The sequence below is a fragment of the Anopheles darlingi genome, chromosome X, assembly GCF_943734745.1.
Source record: "Anopheles darlingi chromosome X, idAnoDarlMG_H_01, whole genome shotgun sequence".
NCBI classification, from domain to species: Eukaryota; Metazoa; Arthropoda; class Insecta; order Diptera; family Culicidae; genus Anopheles; species Anopheles darlingi.
Genome location: NC_064873.1, coordinates 2,674,294 through 2,698,456, shown reverse-complemented (window position 1 = coordinate 2,698,456; position 24,163 = coordinate 2,674,294). Strand labels below are relative to the sequence as shown.

At 53.4% G+C, this 24,163-nt stretch overlaps 1 protein-coding gene across 1 annotated transcript in view; it reads left to right on the top strand.

Annotated features, from left to right (window-relative positions):
• LOC125955762 (netrin-B-like) overlaps positions 1 to 20,824 on the top strand; it is a 35,619-nt gene extending 14,795 nt beyond the window's left edge. Inside the window, exons 2-7 of the mRNA XM_049686914.1 lie at positions 18,437 to 18,625; positions 18,725 to 18,874; positions 19,066 to 19,161; positions 19,419 to 19,484; positions 19,806 to 20,007; positions 20,118 to 20,824. Coding sequence (XP_049542871.1) covers positions 18,437 to 18,625; positions 18,725 to 18,874; positions 19,066 to 19,161; positions 19,419 to 19,484; positions 19,806 to 20,007; positions 20,118 to 20,259 — 845 coding nt within the window. The 3' untranslated portion in view covers positions 20,260 to 20,824. The remainder of the gene's footprint in view (positions 1 to 18,436; positions 18,626 to 18,724; positions 18,875 to 19,065; positions 19,162 to 19,418; positions 19,485 to 19,805; positions 20,008 to 20,117) is intronic.
• Positions 20,825 to 24,163: the final 3,339 nt, after the last annotated feature.

Sequence of the window (24,163 nt, the reverse complement as noted above, 5' to 3'; positions counted from 1 at the left end):
CGACACACACGCACACACACGACACGCGTGCGCGCACTGTCCCTACAGACGGAGCGGGCAGATCAGCGGGACCGCCGGCTGGCTCGAGGTCGGTCGATCGGTTGGTTTGGTCTCGTGTTTGCTCACTCACTCACTCAACCTCAACCCCGTACCCCCACCCCGCCACTCGCCCTTTTTCTGTTGGGGTTTTTTTGGGGGGGAATGGGACCGGATCCGGTCCTAAAAATATCTTTCGCTCGTCGCATCTCGCATTCGCCGGCAGCGGCGGCGGCAGCGGCTGCTGCTCATCCATCCGCTGATGCTCTACCCTCGTGTATGCGCGCGTGTGTGCGTGTGTGTGTCGCGGTGAATGATCGTACCCACCCGGGGCGCTGCGGTGCGCGATGCAGATAACGTCCGTCGTCCGGCGACAAATCGTTCGCAAATCAACCGCCGCCCAAAACAACCACAGGTGAAGCGTGCACACACACACACATAGACACAGACCCATGCTGTCTGGAACCATAAATCAAGAGCCGGCCCCCCTCTCCGGCCCTGCCAACGATTAATGATGCTCCGGGACTGACTGGCTGGCTGGCGATCTTGCCTGAAAGGTGTGAAAAGGTGTGTTTGGCTCCCGGCGTGCGTGCGTGCGTGCGTGCGCCCGGCTTACTGATTGGGCGTGAAAATGGGCGCGCATATGACACACACAAACACACAGACACAGCGGTGAGGCCATTCCATCAGCACGCTCGTATCGCTCGGCGACATAATTAGTCATCGTAATTCGCACCGTAAACCGTGCAGCACCAGCATACGCACCGCGTACTCTGGACTCTCCCTTTGGCACCACCGCACGGTCACACACACACGGAAGATGCGTTTTGCAGCAGCAGCATTAGCAGCAGCAGCAGCAGCAGCAGCAGTCGACTCACGGCTCAATAACTCACTTATCCAAACATTTAATTTCTATTTTGAGTGTCTTAGACCGTGCTCGGCGACGGTGACGGAGACTGCTGTCGACACTGCACCCCCTCCCCAGAGGTCTAGCAAATGACTGTGAAAAAAGAGAGAGAGAGAGTGCACGCTGGGAGGACGAATGGCATGGCAAGCGAAGCAATTAATTTATTATGTTGTTAACCCCCACTCCATGCCTTCTGGCTCTCTCTGTCTCTCTCTCTCGCTCTCTCTCTCTCTCTCTCTCTCTCTCTCTCTCTCTTGGCTGTGCGTGCGTCAGCTGCTGCTGCTGCTGCTACTGCTCAGACTCCCTCTTCAGGGAGTCCTTTTCTTCGTTCCACACATCACAGGAAGTGGAAAAAAGGGGGTGCAAAAGCGCAGGGGGTGCTGCTGCCGACATTCTCAGATTGCAGGAAGAGGGGAACACCCGAATGGGAAGGGGGGGGGGGGGGGGGAATGGAAAATCCGTTTCGCAAATTCTCGGCATGGCGATGACTCGTGCCACGTCCACGTCATCAGCTCCATCCCCTCACCCTTCGCCGTGTGTGTGTGTGTGTGTGTGTGTGTGTGTGTGTGTGTGGGTGTGCGTGTGTGTATGCGGGGAGTGCAGTGTTGACAAACATATGTTTGCGAAAAATAAATCGCACAACATCGATCACTGCACCCTTCGGTGTCTCGCTCTCTCTCTCTCTCTCTCTTCCTCTTTTTCTCTCTCTCTCTCTGTTTCTTGGAGGGCTGTTCCCGGTCTCAACAGCCCCGAACGGACGGACGGACAGGTCCAGTAACAGGGCCAGGAACACCCGGTGGTCGCTAATCCGTCCGTCCGGTAAATCATGCGCGTACACACACTGGTTGGTGTGTGTGTGTGTGTGTGTGTGTGTGCGTATGTGTGCGCGCTAGTGCTGCAGGTGGAGCATCCAGCTAAGCCAGCGACGAGTAACACGAGTAGTTTGATGACGTTTTAAAGTTGGGGTTGGGGGTTTCTGGGAAGGGGTTGCGCTCCGCTTCTAGGGATGCGAGCGACGCGAGCGACGCAAGTGGCGCGCGTACGGCCCCGAGATATGCAAAGTGCGCACGTTGAGTGATTTATGCTCCCTCGTCCCAAACGCGCCCTCTCTTTCCCCTCCCCTGCAGCCCTGCGTTTCTCCGGCATCGGTTTTCGGTTCGTTTGCTGCTGCTGCTGCTGCTAGTGCGACGTTATCTCCGCTTCGTCTTTGGCGTTGTTCTTCGCGTCTTCCGCGTCTCCGCGTCGCGACGAAACAATTCAATTCGTGATCGAACCGCGGAATAATAGGAGGAGGAGAGGCTCAACAACCCCCAAACCGGATTTGGCGGATTCCGTGTGCTATCGTGTGCTCGATTGTGCGCTCGTTTCGATTCGCACGCTCGACGCTCGCTTAATCGCTGCGGATATCGCGAGAGCGGCGCTCGAATTTAGCGGTCGTTTAGGTTTATGCAAATGTCCCAACCGATTAGATGGTGCGCAAGGAAGGCCTCCCCCTCCCGGAGGGTGCGAGGGGGAGGGTTTGGAAGACGGGGATGCAAATTCAGAGAAACACACACACACACACACGCACACAAAGCGACGGACTGTGTTTTTTGTTCGTTTTTTTTTGGTGCCTGGATTTCGGACTCCCGCCTCTAGGTCTAGGTTAGGGATGGAAACTCGGTGATGGAGAATATTACCACCCCTTTGCGTGTGTGTGTGTGTCTGTGCGTGTGGGATGTGATGAGATGAGGAATGCCGGTAAATGCACCAAAATCTCCAAGCTCACAAGCTGCTGCTGTGGGTCCCAAAAACGTCCCCAGCTGCTGCTGCTGCTGCTGGGTGTCCCATTGTCCGTCTTCCCAGGAGGTACACCCCGGGGGAGGATTGGAGGTTGATTGGCGATTGGTAAACGCCCCAACAGTGCGTTTCGTTTCGTTTTTGGTTGGTAACAAGGGGACGGGGGGCAGGGGGTGCAAAAATGGCAGATTAACATCCCTCTCCTCCAAAACGATGCCCCCCCATGGTGGGTGGCCTTGCACGCGGATCGCGATAATGCACCCTCCTTCCTGCCCAGCCAGAGGCCAGGTAAAAGGGGGTGGGGGGATAAATTGCACCGGAAGACGTGGTACCATGGGGGTGACCAGACACAGTGTGTGTGTGTGTGTGCAGGCCGAGGTCCGACGAAACCAGCAATCGATCGCGATCGCGACGCTCGTCCTTCCCAAAGTTCACCCGCAGTATTAAAGGCGGATCAGTAGAAGAAGAAGAAGAAGAAGAAAAAAAAAAGAAGAAGAAGAAAAAGAAGAAGAAGAGGAGGCGCACAGACGGAAAGGAAAAAAACAGATGCAGAAGAAGATGTAAGGAGATGAGGCTAGCCTGGTAAAAGAAGGGTAGCGATCGGAAGGGGGTGGGGGATGAGGGATAGTGTGGCTACAGGGGCACGGGCACAGGCGCAGGCACAGGGGCTGCCTTTCACAAGTCGTAAATTATTTCGCGTCGTTACTTTGTTTGTTTTGATTATTTTCGATTATCTTTCGTCGTGGGTTTTTCGTTTCCCTTCAGCACGAGGAGGGGGGGGGGGGGTAGAAGAGTGAGGCCCCGTGGAAGGACGCCCAGTGAAGGGAAGAGAGAGACAGAGAGAAGGAGAAGCAAAAGCAAAATCAGTGCGGGTAGTGCGAGCAAAGGTAAACCATAAATAGCACCACAGTGCGTGCGCCTGTGCGTGTGCGCCTGTGCGTGTGTGTGTGTGTTCTGGTCTGGGGCTGGGGATGACAGAGGCTCTCTCGTAAGTCAACGCGCATCAGTTTGTTGACGTAAGGGGCTCAGAGGTGCGGTGTGGCATTTTTGGGGTCCACTTTCCGCTGTGTTGAAGAGAGAGAAAGAGAGAGAGACCATGAGAGAGAAGTGCGTTGCGCGAGATGGTCTTCCGGTGCTCGAAGCGCTGATTGCTATCCAGCCAGCCAGCCACGGCCACAGCCACATCCAGGAGGAGACCATTGCCGCCAGTTGCGGCAATCGAGACGACGAAGACGACGTCGCGACGTCAATCGGCGATTGATGGCGATCAAAGTAATTACGCCTCCGACCATTCTTCGGTCTCCGTGGGCCGTGGACCCCTGCCCGGGATGGCGGAACTCTCACACCCAACCCAAAAGGCCAAAAGCAAAGTCGAAACCTGAGATTGGGATGGGGGGCCGTGGGAATGGACCTTTTTTTTGTTTTTCGCTGAGTTGAACAAAGGGTTGAGGGAGGGGGGAGGGGATGCTACTGCTCTAGCCCAGGGAAACTCAAACACAACTCTGCAACGGTAGCAGCGGTAGTAGATTCCCATCGCGGGCGGCGACTTTTCGACAAAATTCGTCGATTGGTCAACGGACCGCTTCAGGGCTACTGCTTCGGCTGCTACTCCCTATGCCTATGCCTCTGGGCCATCCGCTATGACCAGCAGTAGTCAGATCAAAGGCAACTGCAGTGACCTAGTTTTGTGTGTGTGTGTGTGTGTGTTGCTAGCGGTTTGATCTGGCCGGTCCGGCACAGCAAGCGTCGAACCGGACGCGCAGCACATGGTGGTGGAAAGGGGTAGTGGGGATGGTGGTGCTGGCCAGCGGTACTATCTCATCTCCAGGCCATCTCCCTGGCCTGTTCCCCGAACCAGGAACCCAGGGAGGCGAACAAAAGGTCCACTGTTTTGTGTGTGTGTTTTTTTGTTGTTGTTGTTGTTCTGTGTTGAGTAAGCGAAGTGTTGGGCGGCCATGTTGCAGGTCTCAGGACCAAGGCACAAAACCGACCGACCGACCGGCCCTGCACTCCAGCGACACACACACACAATCTGCGGTTTTCTGCGGGAGCATCGTGGATCGTGAGCTCCAGTGTATTAGTGTGTGTGGACCTCAGGACCGCCGTTTGCGCCGTTTTCACTGCACTCTGCACTCTAGGATGACGACTTGCGGACCTCCGTCGGAAGAGGAAGGGAGCTGGAAGAAGGGAGAGAGAGGATAAGAAGAGGAATGGAATATACAAGACCGACCATCGACCGACCGACACCAAACCAGATCCACCACCCGGACCAATACTAATCCGGTGATAATATTAAGACAACAGATACTCCATCCCCTCCCCCCCCACCCCTGTCTTCTCTGCCTTTGCCTCGTATCGTGGATCTCGTGGCAGGAACATATATAAATTTCCATCCACGAGTCGAGAGCCCGTAACAGAGAAAGAAAAAAAGCGCAAGAGAGAGGGTTAGGGGTGGGGGTCGGGTACGAGGGGGCCATGAAATCACGTCGTTCTACGACGTCCTCTCCTCTCCTCTGAGTGTGTGTGCGTGTGTCTGGTGCACTCAGAAGCGCTAATTACGCTGCCATAAAATTAATTGATCGATCCCCCGAAGCCCCGGGGGAGGAGGGAATGAACCCCTCTGCTGGAAGAACCCGCGCTGCGACGTCTCTTCCAGCACACACACACACACACACACACACACACACACACACACACACACACACACACACACACACACACACACACACACACGCTAGTCGGTGATCTGGTTTCTGTTCGCTGTCGGCCCCGCGGGTTTTTCGGGGGTTTTTCCTCCCTTGCGGTGACAGCAGCAGGCCGGCGACGGTGTAGCGCGGTGCTGCGGGGCGATTCAGGAAACGAATCGCCCCGGGAAGAGGCACCGAAAAGGGGCGAGGGGGGAGACCGCCGGTAACGAGATGATCATAAAATAAACTGTGAAACCTGGTAGCTGGAGTTGCCCCGCGGGGCGTTCATTATGGGCGTGTGCGTTGCACCACCCTTCCTCTGCACCCCTTTCTCTCTCTCTCTGCGTCCCGCACCCCCTCAAGGGACGGATCGCAATCGATCGAGCCCTCGCGCAGCCGCTGGCCCTAACGAGTTAGGACCGCGCGCGTTCCCCGGTACACACACACACACCCTTCTAGACGGACGGACGGGATATCAAGATGAAAGTGCCCGTTGTCGTCACCCCGCGTGCAGCGATAAATTTGAAGTATTTTGAAGTGTCACCAGCCGAACAACATCCAACAAGCCGTTGCTTCTCCGTTCGCTCTTCTTTCTCTACTTCTCCTCTTCTCCTTTCTGGGGTGACGATCCACGATCACCTATTGCTTGACTTGAGCGCATCCTCTTCGACAAGAAAAGGGGCTTCTAAAATGTCTCTCTCTCTCTCTCTCTTTCTCTCTGATGTCTGTTGTGTTTCTGGTTCTGAGAGTTCGAAGGCCGCGCGCGTGTGTGTGTGTGTGTACGCATGCATGTATACAGCCGAAAAGCGATCGAGAAAGGGGCGAGCATAAATAGTACAATGTAGCATACTTTTAATACACACACACACACGCGCGCGCGCACCGGGGGAGGGGGCCGCGATCATTTGCATCGATCACAATAAGGTGACAGCGGCTGTCAGATGTGCGACGGCGCGTGTCATCACCGCCGCCGTCGTGGTACCCTTCCTTTAACTGCTACAATACGCGCCTCAAACAGCGCTGTCATCGCGACTCGGTTTGTGCGCAACGCCTCCGTGTGTGTCTGTGTGTGTGTGTGCGTGCGTGTGTGTGCGCGCTTCAGGTGAGCGTAGGAGGCCACAGAGCAGAGCAGAGCGGGCGGCTGTAAGCTTATTTGAATTTAATGTGCGGTTAAACACGCGCGGTTATCGCTCAACGTAAAGTAAACAAACAGCCAAACGAGCCAAGCGAGCCAAGGGAGCGATCGAGAGAGAGAGAAAAAGGGAGGGGTGGCGGAAGACGATCTCTATGGTAATGTGACCGTTGTCGTTGGCGTTGTTTTATGCGTTTGGAACACCACCATCAGCGTCGCCGCCGCCGCCGATCAATCGCTCTAGCGACAACGCTCGTTACGTCGTACCGTCGTGCAGGCGCTTAATATGGCGGCTGCTGCTACCCGGTAGCTGTAGCCGCAAGCATCCAGCCATCGGCCAGCCAACCAGCCATCGGTTGTGATTGCATCCGCAAGAATGACAGATGAGAGCAATAAAGAGCCCCCCGGGTGTGAGCGCAACAAACGCTTTCGTGCCGTGTAACGCACACTCGGTGCACTCTGCTCTCTCTCTCTCTCTCTCACTCACTCTTTGTCTCTTTCACTCGCACCCCGAAGCACCGGATCAGAGTGGAACCTATCGTCCACTGTCTGCTGCTGCTGTTGCTGCTGCTGTTTCAATCAATTTATGGCATATCATTCAGCGAAAACAACTAACCTGGCTACGCTTTCGACCAGAGAGAGAGAGCGAGAGAGAGAGAGAGAGAGAGAGAGCGAGATGGACTTTGCAACACTCGAACCGGCCGGCGACCTGGCCGGATGGGGGCCCCACCGTTGATTGAGCCATTGTCGGGGCGGTGTCGGACTGCGCTTCATGCACAGCGCCTTGCGCAACGCGTTCGCGCCTCCTCGACGTTGCCAGAGACTCTGCGCTTGGTCGTCGTCGTCGTCGTCGTCGAGTCTGTGAATTATGGTTTTTTTTTTTGTGTTTTGTTGGTTCATTCCGCTTCCTTCTCGTGCGCTTCACCAAAAGCAGGTCCTTTGGGGGATCGAGCGGGATCGCAAATCGTAAAATTTCGGTTGTTTTGTGTGTTGCTCTGCTGTGTGTGTGAGAAAGAGAACGACAGATTCGGTGACGAATTTTACGAGCAAGTTTCGGCAAATAACGCCATCGCAATGACGGGATGTTGTTGGGACCAGCAGCAGCAGCAGCAGCAGCAGCAGCAGACCGCGTCTTGCGAGTCCGCGCGGATCGTGTCCTTTCGCGCTATGCTCCTCAATATATGGCCTCAATACTCTCTACGCGAGCTGCTCTCTACCCCACATTAACCACATGACTTATAGAGTATCTGGATAAGGGTTTCATCTTCTTCGTCTTCGTCTTCATCCCTCCCCGAGAGTGTCGTCTTTCCTTTCGGCTCAGAAGCGGTAGAAACTTGGAAGGTGAAGAAGAAGAAGACGGGTAGCGGAGGCTGGTAGGTAAATTTATGGTTTGCTTACACATGTATCAACACAAACGGACGGCGTGACAGACGACGGCCCGGCTCTGGGTGGTGGTGGTTGCTAATAGACGATAATAGACGCTATAGCAGCAGCAACAGCAACAGCAGCAGCAGCAACAGACACACCTCCGACTTCTCGTCGCACGTCTCCCGCCCCTTCCATCATCGTCCTTTCCGAAAACGGAACGAACAACTGCACCACGAGAACCAACCAACCGAGGAGAGCGAGAAAGAGAAAAAGGCATTTTGGCTAATGGGTAACCCGCGAGAGAACCGCGAGCTGTATTGTTTCAGTCCGTCAGCCAGCCCGCTGATGTCAAACAGATGACGGGATCTGAGAATCCCTCAGCAGCTCCCACCGACCGTCACCCAGCGGTCTAAAGTGGAGGAAAATTTAAAACTCTCCCGCCCCAACAAAACAAACAAAAAACAAACAAACATCATGTGTGTGTGTGTGTGCGCGTGTGTGTGTGTGTTCACACATACTCCGAGTGGTCATTTGCTGGATCAGGTCGGAGACACTTGGTCCCATCACCCCCACCACCCCTCAATTATGCCCGAAAAGCAAAACAAAACAAAACGGCAACAGCAACATAGATATACACACACACGGACACATCCCGCAAGTGACAGCGACAGATGCGACCGTGGTGCAGGAGCAGGAGAAGCGTGAGATAATTGGAAAATGGCCCCGGGGGGCCAGGGGCAGAAGATCCCTCCCCCTTTCCCCTTTTTTCGTCCTCCGCATTCGCTAAGAGCCAAGGCCGGGGCCAGTTCGGAGAGTTCACAAAGAGAGAGAGAGAGAGAACGACAGAGAGAGGAAAGAGAGCTGCATGGAGAAGTGAAAGGGTTCCAAATCCTTAAGTGGATAAGCATCGTGCGCAGCATAAGCGCGCTTCCTTAAATTAGACCAGAGGTCTGAAAACTCATATTAGCATCCTAAGGGGGGCCGCTGGCAGGTGTGTGTGTGCGCGTGTGTGTGTGTGTGTGATATGGTCTGCTACCGAGCTTTTGGAGAAATTCGAAAAACCAATTAGCCCGTCGACGGTCCGGCGGATACTTAATGATCGCTCCGCACCGTCCATACCATCGAACCCCTTCCCCTGGCTCTCTCTCTCTCAGTAATTTATGGTGACGAAGATTCATACTGTCGCACCAAACGTCAACCGACGACGACAACGACGACCGAAGGAGAGGGGGTGCGCGCACCGATAAATCCTTCAGCTCGTCAGACGCCACGGGAAATCCAACGCGCCAGTCCAAGGGGGTGGGGGTGGAGGGTGGGTAGGAAGGGGGTGGTGTACTGGTTTCACGTGCGCTGCGTGCTCTCCTTGCGCCATCGGACCGTCGCGAGCGATGCGTCGCTCCGGAAGAGGGGTGAAAAGGGGAGCCCGAGGAGGGGGGGGGGGGTAAACGGTCAACGTGACATTGGTTTAACGTTGGGCTTGACGTTTATGATGGCTAAATTAGCGCATAAATGAAGATTTATGGTGATCGAATTATGCAAAAACAGAAACAACAGCAACAGCAACAGCAACAGCAACAGATAAACAGAAACAGAGACTCCAAAGGGTAGTTGATTGGGGCGACTACGACGCACCCCGCGACGCTGCAGCCCCGTCTGGCGAGCGAGTGGTGGAGCAAATGGTAGTTTGACCGTTTTCCCCTTTCGCCGCCCCGTTTCCAGTATTCTGCTGTTGCATCTAAAGGGATGCAACCCTTGCGCCCCCTCCCCTAAGTCCCCCCCGAGGGCCGCACCGCGATGTACGCCGATCGGTGCGATCTTGGGATCGCGGTTTTTGACTAATGTTTCAGTTGCAGTCTCTGGCCTGGCCAGGCCCTGGACGCAAACTGCTTATTGATCGCGGCGTTCCGCGATCATCAATTAAACCCTCTCTACCCACCCCTAACATTTAGTTTAAAAACCCTGCGAGCCCTGGTGCGCCAAAAACGCCAACGCCAAAGCCAAAGCCAAAAGGGGTTGCTGCTGCTGCTGCTGCTGCTGCTGCTGCTGCTGCTGCTGTTAATTGAGACGTTGCGGTTAAGGCAAACGACGCGCAAAAAGGGCTCCGGCGGCGGACAGCAGGCGGACAGCAGGGAGCCTCGAGACAATAAATCAGCGATTTGCTTTGATAAGCGAGCTGCTGCTGCTGGCCTGCTGCTGCTCCTGCTGCTGGTCAGTGAGCATCTAGAGCGGTGGCCTTTACCAGAGTCGCAGAGTCGTGTGTGTGTGTGTGTGTGTGTGTCGGAGTACCGGTGTGCGCGCGCGCCCACCTGTGTGTTCGGTGCGGCTTTCGATGGCTTTGTTAATGTTGTTGAAGTGGGAAGAGCTCTTCAGAGGAGAGCTCGAGAGCTGCGCGCTGCACGAAACCCTGCGTTACGCAAAACCACGGCACGGCCCGACGACAATGGCAGCGTGTGTGTGTGTGTGTGCTGTGTGTGTGTGCTGTGGATGGCCAACGGCGGCGCTCTGTTTATTTTGTTTCACCACCCTTCCATCCCTCGGTCCCTCGCACGGTCGTGCTCGCAATGAAAGGAGTTCTTCTACTGCTGCTGTTGTTGTTCGGATCTGGCTCGGATCGTTTTCTATAATGCTGTAGCCTCCTCACAGCAACTGCAGTCCGTCATCTGGCGGCCTTTAATGATCGCCATTACGACCGTTTTATGATATATCCCGGCCTCCCACCCATCACACCCACCATCACGCAACGCCATCGTGTGCCAAGTGGTCAAAAGTGGTAGCCCCGGGTTCGAGATCCGAGTGCTGCTGAGCTCGGATCACGGTGTCCCGGCCCCGGTGCGTAATCAGTGCGCCCCATGGAAACAGCAGCATCATCATCATCATCATCAGCATGAGAGCATCTCTTGTTTGTGTGTGTGCGTGTTGTGCCACGTCATCACACGGGCGGGCTCCATCATCATCATCAATCCTAATCGGATTCGTGCGCTGCGCAAGTAACATGACACCCGAACGTTCCACCACCACTTTCCTCCCTCCCCTGCCTTTTGCCCCTTCTCATTTGCATTGCAATTAATTGAAAACACATAATCCTCGAGCCGCTTTGGCAGCTTCGAAAAAAAAAAAAACACACACACACACGGCAGTGGTTTAGCTCCTCCACCGCCACCGATTCCGCCAAAAACGGCACTTCTTAAGGCACAGAAAATCAAAAAAAAAACCTTTGCATACTGATCGGAGCGCTAAATCAATCCGGAATCCGGAATCGGTCCGGGGCCCGCCATTAAAACTCACCCAGCGAGCGAGCCAAGATGCGCACCGAAGCCCAAATGCTATGCTCCAAACAGTCAAAGTCTCGAGGAAGTCGAGGAGGATTCGTTGTGGTTTCGTTTTTGAAATTATTTACGACATCGCACGCATCGCAACTAAACGTCTCTCTCTCTCTCGCTCTCGCTCTCGCATCCATATTTTGCGCGCACACACACGCACTCGCGCGGCTGCAAGGGCAGCCACTGTAGGGAGCCCACCCCTAGGGGCTTGGGGGCCTGTTGGAGCGATCGATCGATCACGGTCGCGGATTCGATCGATCGATCGATCCGATCCGATGTGGAGAAATCGAATCGAGCCGTCGCCGACACTGACTGGCTCACTAAATTATCATAATTCGATTGCGCCACGAATACGGCTTCTCTACTCTCCGCGCTGTAAGGTAGCCAATAGCAGGGATGCATGGGGGCTTAAGGGATGAAGGAGTGAGTTTCTTTTCTTTTCTTGCTGGAATGCGCGCCGCGACTTCGACATCTTAATGTGCGCTCGTCGAGAGTGCCAAAAGCAAAAAAAATCCAACACTGCACGCCATGTGGCCGTTGAAAAGAGCGTCACCCTTCCCCGTTACCCCGACCTTGGACGGTGCGGTGCCCTGCGTGCGTGCGTGCGGTACTTTCTCGAATTTCGCTACCTCGCTACCACCAGCTGGTTGCCATTTTAAGGCAGAGCTCACGTCGTTGTCGTCGTCGTGTTCTGTGTGTCCTCGGGTCCTCGGCTTCGACAGCTCGATTAGAGCACTCTACCTCGCCCGCTTTTCATCCGGCTTCAAACTCCCTTATTAAATGCGATGTGCAAAGCAGATGACTTGGACGTCGGCCGTCCGGAACGATTATTATTTTGAGAACTGCTCGCGTCCGCCATTGCTGCTGTGTAAACAAGGTGGAAAGTGATTTATTGACCTGAGCTTAAAAGTGGCAGCGAAGGAGCGTTTACGATAGTGGCGCTACCGGACCCTCGCATCAAAGCGGTGGGCGCCCGATCGGGTTTATTTGCTCAGCGGAAGTCTAGAGGGAAGTCCGCCGACAAGTGCGAACGGGAGTTCGAGAGAGCTGTCAATGAGCTGGCTGCACAAATAAACACACACACACACACGTGCAAGGCATCGTGCCAGGCTAGCGGCCCGTTTGGCAAAAGGAAAATCGACACGATTTTCACGATTTGCAACGTGTGCGGTGTACGTTTTCGGTGATCTGCAGTTTGCAGTTTAAGGGCAAGGAGGGGGGGGGGGGACTGCATCCGGGGGGGAATCGGGGTTGCCCCTAAAAAAGGGTTGTGGACGGCACGGCATGGCCGCCATTATAAGCAAGCAAGCAAACGATCGCACTCGCACTGAACGGAACTGCATGGCAAATAAGGGGTAGAGGGTGATCTTGTGCCGATCGCGGCCCCCACCCCCGGGGGGGGGGGTGACGTCATCGTCTCCGTCCGTTTTCATCCCTTCGCTGGCTGCCCGGGGAACCGGAAGAAAGCATTTCGACGACGACGACGACGACGAAACCGAGGCTTCCTGGCGTCCTGGCGTTCCTGGTGTCCGATCGCCCTTGATTGCATCCCTTGCTGGGTCCACAATCAGGGGTTGGTCACCCTTAACCCCCTCTCTTTTTCTTTCTTTCTCGCGCTCGCGACGTCCAGCAGTCGGGACGAGCCGTAGTCGTGGAGTTTTATGGCCCCCGTTTCCCCGAGGGTATAATAAACAGATCACAAATCACTACCGCTCACCCTCCTCTTCGTCACCCCCTCCCTAAGCTGTTCTCCGGGGAGGTTCCTCGGTGTGCCTCGGTGAGCCGGTCGTTACCGTTGGTCAGGGTTTGTTTTATTTGTGTGTTTCCCGCTTCTTTACGACCGACCGACCGACCGACCGATCGCGCGGCAGGCAGACTTGGGACCACGGGTACCACCGGAAGATGGGGATGGGGGTTGGTGCGTGCGTACATTGCCGGGGTGACTCTCTTGCGATAAATCGAAATTAATTGCTCTCCGGTCCATAAAGCTGCTGCTGCTCTCAAAAGTCAACTCAAGATAAATTCGTCAATCTGTCGCCGACGGACGGATTGGCCTTTACCACCTCTCCCCCGTGTTCTCCTCCCCCACCCCGTGTGTAGTGCGCTGGGGTTGCGCTGATGCGCCACTTGCGCAAATGCAAATCAATTTCCCCATTACGAAGAAGTACTCCTTCCTTTCCCTGTCGTCTATCAAAATCGAAAAAGGTTCGAAACTGTCGAATCGCGACCTTCGACACCCCGCAGAACGTGTCGAGTGTTGCGTCGAGGTTTTCCTACTGTTGTCCCCACGCTGCAATTAGGAGAAGAAACCTTGTGATCTAGCGATAGTACGCCTCCCAACTGCCCGTTCGATCGATCGATCGATCAAACGCCGGTGATCGGTTCGACTGGTTACACCTGAACCGCCTCACGAGAATGTGGCCTTTCGCGCGCTCGGACGCACCTTCGAACGCGCGCGCGCCGCCTGCAATACCTCGATATCGACGCGACGCGACGCGACTTTTTTTTTTTACTTCAAACACACTGGTCCGAGCTGCCGCTGCCGCTGCTGCTGTGAATGTCTCGAGGTGTCCGGAGGGGTGCCCCCCCCCCGGGAGGTGAGAATGATTTTAATTAGCGTGTCATTAATGCTAATGACGCGGATCGCGCGTGCCACTCGCCGTCGCCGGCCTGCACCTCGTGGCGCGAGCAACACCTGGCCGGCCTGGCAGGTGGGCGGACGTAGGAGTAGGAGTAGGCCGGGCCTACTCCGGCCCTTTATTAATCCACTTCGTTACGCTCAAGCTCGAATTCGATCCGTACGGTGCGGTACTTGCTTAAATCTCGCGGGGACTTTATTATCGGCAGAGAGAGATAGTGGAGAAGAGAAGGGGGAGAGGGAGAGTGCGCGAGTGACCCTGGTGCTGGTGCATACATACATAACACCCAACAAACGTTGGCAAGACCGGGGATTGAGAGATCTATCTCGGTGCCACCAGGTCTCGCTAGTCCTGGCGTTGCCACTACTGCTGCTGCTGCCCTCCACTGCGCACACACACACACACAGACGCGTTTAGACGCTCTGTAAAGGTGTAGTGTAGTGACGAAATCTTTTCCTTTCCTGCTGTCAGTTGGCGAGTTGCGCGAAACCTTTATTACACAGTTAAAGGGGGGCTTCGGTATTTAATTTTATTTTTTCGCATTTTTTTTCAAATTTTTTATGATTGCTTATGCTTTCAAGAGTATTGTGTGAAATTTTGGGATCAATCGAAGCAAAACTGACAAAGATATGAATTTTTGAAAATCCGCCTATCATACAAGACTCAAAGCAACTCGCGACTTTAAGGGGGGCTTCGGTATTTAATTTTAATCCTCGCATTTACTTTTCACATTTTTTCATGAATGCTTATCCTTTCAAGAGTATTGTGTGAAAATTTGGGATCAATCGAAGCAAAACTGACAAAGATATGGATTTTTAAACATCCTTCTTTCATATAAGGCTCAATGCTTCTCGCGACTTTGAATCGCGTTTTCCCAAAAACCAACGTTATCAAAGTCGGTGCCCATCGTAGCATGAAAACTACTGGACCGATCGATTTGAAATTTTAAACATATCATCTGTACACTATTTTCCAGGTAGCCCCGTCGAGATTTTGTTAAAATTGTTGATACTTTTTTTAGATAATTTTTTTAATTATGTAAGTGTCGTTTTTTGAGGCAATATCGTGAAATAGCATTACTTTTTCAACTTCAAAAATCTGCCAAAAATCGAAAAATGGGAAATTTAACAAAAACTCGCCGGGGTTACCTGGATAAACTTATAATCTAGCAAAAGAATATTCATTTGTGTATTTCTGATCACCAGGCACGTTGCTATGATGGGCACCGCGCAAAAAGTACTTTTTTTTTGCAAATTTTCCTTTCTAGATTGGATGCCATGAATGTAGTTTCGATCAAATCTTCCCCAAAATAGAACCAAATATTCTTGAAAAGTTGTAGTTTAATATGAGATTATTTTGAAAAGCTAAAGTTGAGTATTTTCTTCACTAAAAATCGTCAAAAATAAGCCCTTTTTTTTTACCCGAAATAACCAAAGCCCCGCCCGTTAATTTAAGGAAAGCTTTTCTTACCGAAAGCTTAACCGTACACTAGACGTCTGTGTAGATACTAGCAAAACAAATCATTTCAACCGCATCTTGACAGTTCTTAACGGAACCGTTGGGCTCCCTTTGAACCGTGAACCTGAACCAGAACCGAGCAGTGGCTTCATTTGCAGTACACATTAGTCGAGTAAAAGTCGCCCAGCGTTACATACGTTCGCCGCGCGCGCGCGTCCCCCCTAATTGATGTCGCGTGCGCGACTGCGTTTAGTCAGTGTCAGTGCGGAGGAGGAAGACGACGACGACGGCTGTGTCCACTTTGTGGCGGGCGACGAAAGGCGCTCGCAAAAGGCGCTAATTAATTGTTTTATTGCTCGCGATATTGGCTGCGCGGCCAATGCGGTGGTGGTGGTGGTGCTGATGCGCACCATCATCATCATCAATCGGGCATCATCGGTGTGCACAGCACAGCACGGCCCTGATGCTCGACTGTAGACGGCGAGAGAGCGAGAGAGAAATAGCGAGCGAGATGGCGCGAAGCATGAAACGCGAAGATGCGGCTCGGGGAGGGGGTGGGGGAGGATCAGAATTCTCCTTTTTTGGGAGCCCCAGGAACCTGTTATGGAAGCTGGCGATGGAGACGATTTTTAGAGATTGCCGCCGGTTTGACAGTGCCACGCAACAGTGCCGGACATAACTATGGAACCAATCTCGACCGACGTCTCATTCTCTCGTTCTCTTTCATTCTTTTGGCATTCATCGTATGTGTGTGTGTGCCACAGTCGGTGGTAGAACGATCCGTAAATGGACAGCGTGCAGGGAGCTGGACCAACCGACCGACCAACCGACCGGTGCACGAAAGGAACAGTGTGGCATTTAGTGCCGGTCTGCCTCACGCCAGTGTCGCTCGAACGTAAGGGTGCTGCGCATGAAGGACGAACCTCCTCCTCCTCCTCCTCCTCCTCCTCCTCCTCCTCCTCCTCCTCCTCCTCCTCCTCCTCCTCCTCCTCCTCCTCCACACAACCCTTTTTGGAACGATGGGTACCCCACATCGACTCGCTTCGCTCAATTTGGTCAACGGACGGACCCCCGGACCTCGAGCGTATTGTATCGCGTCGTATCTCGTACTGTTTTGTGCAGCGCAACAACGACGCATGAGAGGGGTTGAACATGTCTGCAAGATCTCGCTGTCGAGGACAAATTGTTCACCTCCCCTCCCTCCTCCTTCCGCTGGTGTTCTGATCAATCCTTGGGGAGGGCGAAGAGGTTCGGAAGAAAAGCTGCTTTGGACATACCTTTACGGGAGGATAGTTGATACTCCTGCAAGAAGTTGCTGCGGCCAGGGCGTGTGATCAATCAGAGAGGAGCATCCCCATCCCCCACCCTTTGGCATCCCCCGTTGCCATGCCCGAACCCCAGTCTTTGTGTCGGCTTATAACGGGTCAGCCAGCCAGTCATAAACCTATCAAGCATGGTTGGCGGAACTCTCGGCAACTCGAAGGCAAATCGACGCGACGCGCCTTCCCACGGGGGCCCGGAGCCGGAACCGCAGCCCCGCTAGCCGCTTCCTGCAGGGAAAAAAAAAAAAACGTCGCAACTGCTCGGTTCGCTTCACAACCAAGTGCAAAAATAAATAGATCATAAACACCCCGGTCCCCCCCCGGTCCTGGGGTGAGGGTGCAGAAAAGAGAAAATCCCACTTTTCCGGTCCCGATGCCGGCCATGAAGGGAGGGAGGGAGGGAGTGCGGTTTGACACCTTTTTCGGCTCATTCGGCCACAGATTGCGCCACGCAGTCGGCATCTTCTCCGTCGCCAGCAGCAGCAGCAGCAGCAGCAGCAACATGCAGGGTATGTGACTGGCTGGCTAGCTGGCTGCCGTTACTCCCGTTGACAGTCGGATTCCCGCGCGCAGTACGGCTTCTCACGCGTTTCAGGTTGCACACGGGGAGGGGGGAGGGACTGGTGGAAGGTGGTCCGGAGAGGCCAGCAATCGATCGAACGGTCGATCGATCGATCGATCGATCGATCCATCAACGCCACCAAACCCTTTCCTTCCCTTTCTTTCCGGTATTATCCCCCTCCCTGTTATGCGAGTGTCGACGCGCGCGACCGTGTGTGTGTGTGTGAGTGTGCTAGCAAATATTTATTGATATTAATTTGAGAAGGCCTCTTTAGGGTCCAAGTGCCCCGGTGAGCACAACAGTGCTGCTATGCTGCTGTTGCTGCTGCACGAATACGGGAATGGATTGGAGCGCTGTGGCTGAGATGCATTCCATGTATGTGCACACACACACGGACCTGCTTGTTCGGTTTGGGATTGCCCACCCTGGAAAAGCAGGAGAACTGCCAGCTCCTCTTCCTTCTCCTCCTCTTGCTCCTCCTTCTCCTTCTCTTCTTGCAGCGATGCGAGCAGATCGCATCGAGGAAGGATTGTGTTGCCATATAGAGCGCACTCGGGAAGGGGGGGCCGTATATTTGCCGTATTTGGGCAACGGCTCGGTGCATCGCGGGCTACAAATAACACAGCGCAGCAGGAGAGAGAGAGAATAGAGAGCGAGCGCGAGAGCGAAGGGAGAGTGCGGGTGGTTTCGATGCGACAAATTGCTGACGTCTTCCTCTCAGCGGTCAGCGGCTCCTCGGACGGAGCCTTCAGGGGGCTCTGATAGGGTCCAGGAGGTAGCCATCGCCATAAAAGGCGCAAAACGTCCGACGCCGACGACAACGGCGACGGTTGGGAGGCGGGGGGGGGGGGGGGAAGCAATAAATTATCAATTACATACCTTTCTCCACCCGTCCCCGTCTCCGCCACCTTTACCACCGCTTCTCCTGCCTTCTTTGCCTTCCCTGCACACCCGAACTACTGGAATTCGCTTCGCCGTTGCTGGAACCGCTTATCTTTTGAGGGAGGAGGAGGAGTGGAATACCTTTTCGCGATCGCGACATCCTGATGCAATCTTAACTCTTTTTTATTCTCTTCTTCTTCTGCTTCTTCTTCTTCTTCTTCTTCTTCTTCTTCTTCTTCTTCTTCTTCTCATTTTACTTCTATTACTTCTACTACTATTGCGAATATTTATTATTCATCATCATTCTCTTCTTCTTCTTCTGCTTCTACTTCCGCTGCTTCCAGCCTGCCAGTGCAACGGTCACGCCCGCAAGTGTCGCTTCAATCTCGACCTCTACAAAATGTCCGGCCGGGTCTCCGGGGGCGTCTGCATCGACTGCCGGCACGATACGACCGGTCGGCACTGTCACTACTGCCGCGAGGGTTTCTACAAGGACCCGACGAAACCGATCAGCCACAAGAAGACCTGCAAACGTGAGTAGCAAAAACACCCCCCCAGGTCCTGTGATTGCCTACTGTGATCTCTAACACTGTGATGTTCCCTTGTGATGCTCTGCTCTCTGTCGCCACCAGCGTGCGACTGCCATCCGATCGGCTCGTCCGGCAAGAGCTGCAACCATACGTCGGGCCAGTGCACCTGCAAGGAGGGCGTGACGGGTTTGAACTGCAATCGGTGTGCGCGCGGCTACCAGCAGAGCCGCTCGCACATCGCACCCTGCATCAGTACGTATACGCGTTACTACTACTACTGCTACTGCTAGTAGCACTATTGTTGCCGCTGATCTGCTGCGGAGTAGTTCAACCAAAGACTTATCTTGCTGCGTTTTTCCTTCTCTTTTTCTTCTTCTCTTTCTTCTTCTTCTTCTTCTTCTTCTTCTTCTCTGCGCTCCAATTTTGGGGGCGATACTTTGCAGAGATACCGCGGGTCATCAATATCAATCACCAGGCGCAGAACACGGCCCCGGAGTCCTACCAGTACGATCCCGACGCCAGCGAAAGCACCAAAGAGAGTGAGTCGTCTACCCTACCCTACCCTACCATCCCCACCCCACCACACTCATCTGTGCATCTCAGCATCTCATCTGAGGGGTCTGGAGGGTTGTTCTCCTATTTTTTGTTGTTGTGATTTTCTTTTCCTCTACACATACATACACACATGTTCTCTTGCATTTATTCACATGCTCTCTTTTTCTCTCTCTCGTTCTTTCTCTCTTTCTCTCTCTTTCTCCCTCTCTCTCTCTCTCTCTTTCTCTCTCTCTCCCTACAGATTGCGGCAAATGTAAATTCGATACGAAACGATTAAACTTGAACAAATTCTGCAAGCGCGATTATGGTAATTATGTTGAACCAGTGCATTGAAATACCACCTACCACCCCTACTACTACTACTACTCTGGGCTCCCCACTTGCCAAACACACACACACACACACGCACCATCGAGGTCTTTTTTTATGAAATTTCTTTTTTTTTAATGAAATTATGGATTCCTCGGATCATATTCTTGCGATTTGCATAATCGCACTGTGTGTGTGTGTGTGAGCGTAAAGTGGGTGGTAAAGGGGCCCTTTTGCCTTGCCCATTAGGAGCATTATGAGCGCTACGAAATCATCGGCTCTCTCTCTCTCTCTCGCTCTCTCGCTTTTCTTTATGCAGCGATCATGGCGAAGGTAACCGGAAGGGCGACGGCCGGCGGCAAGAATGGGCCGCGGGATGAGGTGCGCTTTAACCTGCAGGTGCAGTCGGTGTTCAAGACGTCCAACCCGCTGCTGACGGTGAGCCAGCGCAAATCGACCCTCGGATTGCTGGTGCCGGCGAAGAACCTCGACTGTCGCTGCCCGAACATCAAGATCAACAAGTGAGTTGAAGCTCGCTCGCAATACACGTCACACTCTGTATCTATCCCCTATTTTTTTTCTTTCTTTCTCTCTCTCTCTCTCTCACACACACACACGCACCTGCCCACAGATCTTACTTGATACTGGGGATGGATGCGAAGAGCAATCCGGACAATCTGCTGCTCGGACCGAAGACGATCGTCATCGAGTGGAAGGACGACTGGAATCGGCGGCTGCGGCGGTACCAGCAGCAGGCCGCCTCCTGCTACTAGGCAGCTCACCACCAGCGGAAAGCCAACCCAGCAGCCCACCAGAAACACGCGAGACACATACACACAAACACACACACACGTACACATACAACCAAACAGCGGGCTCTGGAGATCGAAGACGAGGTGAGACGACAAGGATCGTGACGACCGATGGCGGAACGGGTGGAACGGGTGGAACGAGGAGAGGGGGGCCCCTCCCACCCCACCCCCCTCGTGGGCATACCACCAATAGTATTTTAAATTTATTCGTTATATCTTAACATACACTCTTACACTTACACACACACACGTTACACACACATACACACACACAGACAGATGGGAATCGATGGATTGGTCGCAATCGTAGCGCAATCTAAAAACCCATCGTCATGCTTGGGAACGTTGCTCCCCTTCCCCGCGCCCCTCTTTCACTTTTCCCCATCTCTTTCTCACTCCTTTGTCTCTCTATCACTCTCTCTCTCTCTTTCTCTCTTTCTCTCTTTCTGCGGAGCATTCCGCCCCTTTGGAGCAAAGAATCTCATCCCCCCAATCTGGTGCCATTATTTCCATTTGCGGATAAGAGTTTGGGGAGGGGGGGAAGGTGGAGGGAGAGGGGGTGGGTTGGACGGTGGTCCATTTCGCGAGGCGGCGGTACTCGATACCCTACAGTACCCGTTATGTACTACTAACCGAAGTCTACTAACAGGCACAGGGTGGTAGGGGAGGGCGGGGGGAGAGGGTTGACGAGAAGTGGTTATGAGGAGTGTAGGAGTGCTTTTGGGAGGGGGGGGGGCTCTCCCTTGTACCCTCGGCTCATCCTGCAGCATCAAATGAGCTACGGAAGAGCCGTTTTTTTATTTGTATTTGTTTGTTTGTATTTTAAGCTTCACATGTATATGCGCCCAAATGTGTGTGTGCGTGTGTGTGTGAGTGAGTGAGTAAGTGTGTGCGTGGCTATAGATTTGTATATCCTGATCTACACTCACACATACACACATACACACACACACACACACACACCACCTGCATACGTTCAAGGTACGAAGCAGCATCCGTCTTGCAATCAATCAAATTTTGTACAATAAAATCACATCATTGAGAACGTGTGTGTGTGTATGTATGTGTGTGTGTGTGTGCGCGTGTGTGTGTGTGTGTGTATGCGCGCCATGGTGTGGATGTGCTCTGTCCATGACCCAGAGCCACGCCGCGATAAGCAAATGTGTCACAAAAAGTAGCATACAAAATACATAAATACGTCAGCGAAGGTGGAAAAGTGGCGAGAGAGAGAGAGAGAGAGAGAGAGAGAGAGAGAGAGAGAGAGAGAGAGAGAGAGAGGGAGAGAAATGGGGAAGGAGGAAGGGATGAAAGAGATTTCGCGCAACAATGGACCCCCAACGGCGGGCCCAACAACAACAACAATTTGCCAAAATAGGGTATGGGAGAGAAAGAATCAAAGAAGGGCAAGAACGGGAGTAGTCTGTATCTCTGTATATACACGATAACGGTAGAACGAAAACACACCCACACACACACATGATCGGCAGCACCTTTGGACCCCCCCCCCTCCCCTCCCCTCTGGTTGCGATTCGAATCATGGCAGCAACAAACACCCCAACGTTCTATTCGTACACAAACACCCCTCCCCTCACTCACACACACACACACACATGCACACGCACACACACTTACACGCACATGCATAGTACTGCGAATGTAATAATTATTTAACGATTGTAACAATAACACTAATAATTCGATGTAGAGTGAAAAAAGGTAGAGAGGGTCGAGCAGTCAGGGCAGGAGTCGACGACGAGCAGCAGCAGCAGCAGAGGAAGCGGAAGGAGCGAGGGAGAGGGCGAAGGACCGGAAGAGGAAGCAGCAGGATATCAGGCCCCCCAGGACCTCCCCGGGACTCCCTGATGTCCTTCTGAGCTTCTCCTCTTGCACCCTTCCACCCTACTCCTGCACTCCTGAGCGCAGCATACGGCATAAAACATTAAACCTAAAGAAGAAAAACAACAACAACAACAACAACCACAACAACAAAAAAAACATTAAAACTTGTAGTCGAATGTTATGTGTCTTTCGAGCGCGTTTGGTTTGTCTGTGTGCCCTCTCGGCGTATGCGGCACGAGGCGCACGAGGTCTTTAGTAGTTGCCGAACAACAAATGATGACACTGTGTGGCGTTGCTGATGGTGCTGGTGGTGGTGCTGGTTGCCGAAGGTCTAAAGGTCTTTCCGAAAAATTGGGAGAAGGTGCGTGTCGGCGTCGGCTTTGGCGTGTTGGTTGGTGCTCGTTTTGATTATTTCATACGAGAAGCAGAAGGAGTAGAAGAAGAAGCCGAAAATGCAGTAAGAAGATGGGTGGTGGTGGATGCTGGTAAGGCTAGAGGTAAGTGTTTTATGTTTGGAAAGTTGAGCAGCATTCACATCCGGTTAGGGGTTGGCGCGAGGGGGTTTGGGGGTGTGGGGAAGCCTTCTTCCTGGCTGGTCAGCTACCAAGAACCAAAAAACTAAAGAAGTTGCTATGAGGATACAGAGGTTGGAAGTGGAAAACTTTTCCCGAACCGTCACCAGACGGTCACACACACACACAAACACACAAACACCGGAGACCTGAAGTCAAATGGTTTCCTCTTGTGGGGGGAGGGTGCACTCGGTACCCGGATAGGGTGAATAGGGGAGGGGGTGGGGTCTGGCCAACATGGACAAAGAAAAAGGATCCCAAGGAACACAAAACTTTGTCCCAAGCGCTACTACCGACGAAGAAGAAAAAGAAGAAGAAGAAGAAGAAGAAGAAGAAGAAGTTCGGAGTTCCAAGCCCAGAGTTGGTGTTGCGCCGCTCGATTGGAAAATTCAAAACAAAACTTCACCCCCACCCAGCACACACACACACACACGTGGAATGGGGAGAATGCGGGGTGAAAAACACAACAACAAAATGGCGAATCTCTGTGCGAAGGATGATTGGGAACGGGGGGAAAGAAGCTGGTCCGGGGAAGGGGCTGGACAAGGTGCAGGTCCCATTTCCCACCTCTGTATCCTCTGTTACCCCCTCCCGAACCCGAGACCCGAAGGCTCCGAGCCATCAAAATATCATTTGCTGGGACGAGGAAGCTGGACGACGCTGGACATGGGAATCGATCGTGCCGCATCGCCGGTCGTGATAATGTTAGAGAGAGAGCCAGAGAGAGCCAGAGAGAGCCAGAGAGAAAGTAAGCGAGGGGGTGCACCATCCCCTAGACGATTTTATCATCATCTTTTTCCTCTCCTCTTTTGCTTCTTTCTCCAAAATGACCTTCTTCGTGAACATGCCATCGGCCCCTACCCCGCTGCACGTTGGTGTCCTTGTTGTTGTTCTCCCCCCCCCCCCCCCTCGCCACGTTGTCGACTCGCCCTGTTGCACAACCTTGGTGGTTATGGCCATGTACCAGTCGGCCGGCCCGGCAGGTAGCGTAGCATTAGCATACAGCAGACTCCACCAGACCATTGGCAGTGGTGGAGTGGTGCAGTCGATGCAAATGTGCCGCGGCCGCGGCGTTTTTGGCACACACACACAAACAACACACACACACACACACACACACACACACACACACACACACACACACACACACATCGTCCGCTCTCAACCCGGCTCTCGATGGATCGGGACCTCTCTCCCGGGATGAAGATGGTCCAGGTTGCTGCCGGTGCTGCTACTCGGATCACGGCTGGATGGACGCTGATTTATATCTTTCCTCAAACGCTCGGACGTAACAATGGATCCGGAATGTCCAGCGAGCAGCAGCAGCAGCAGCATAATCGGAAATTATGAATTCAAAATGGCCGGACCGGGACCGGGACCGGAGGCAACCTTTCTTGGCGTCTTCATATCGACACAGTGTTCAATGGGACACACACACACACACACTCACACAA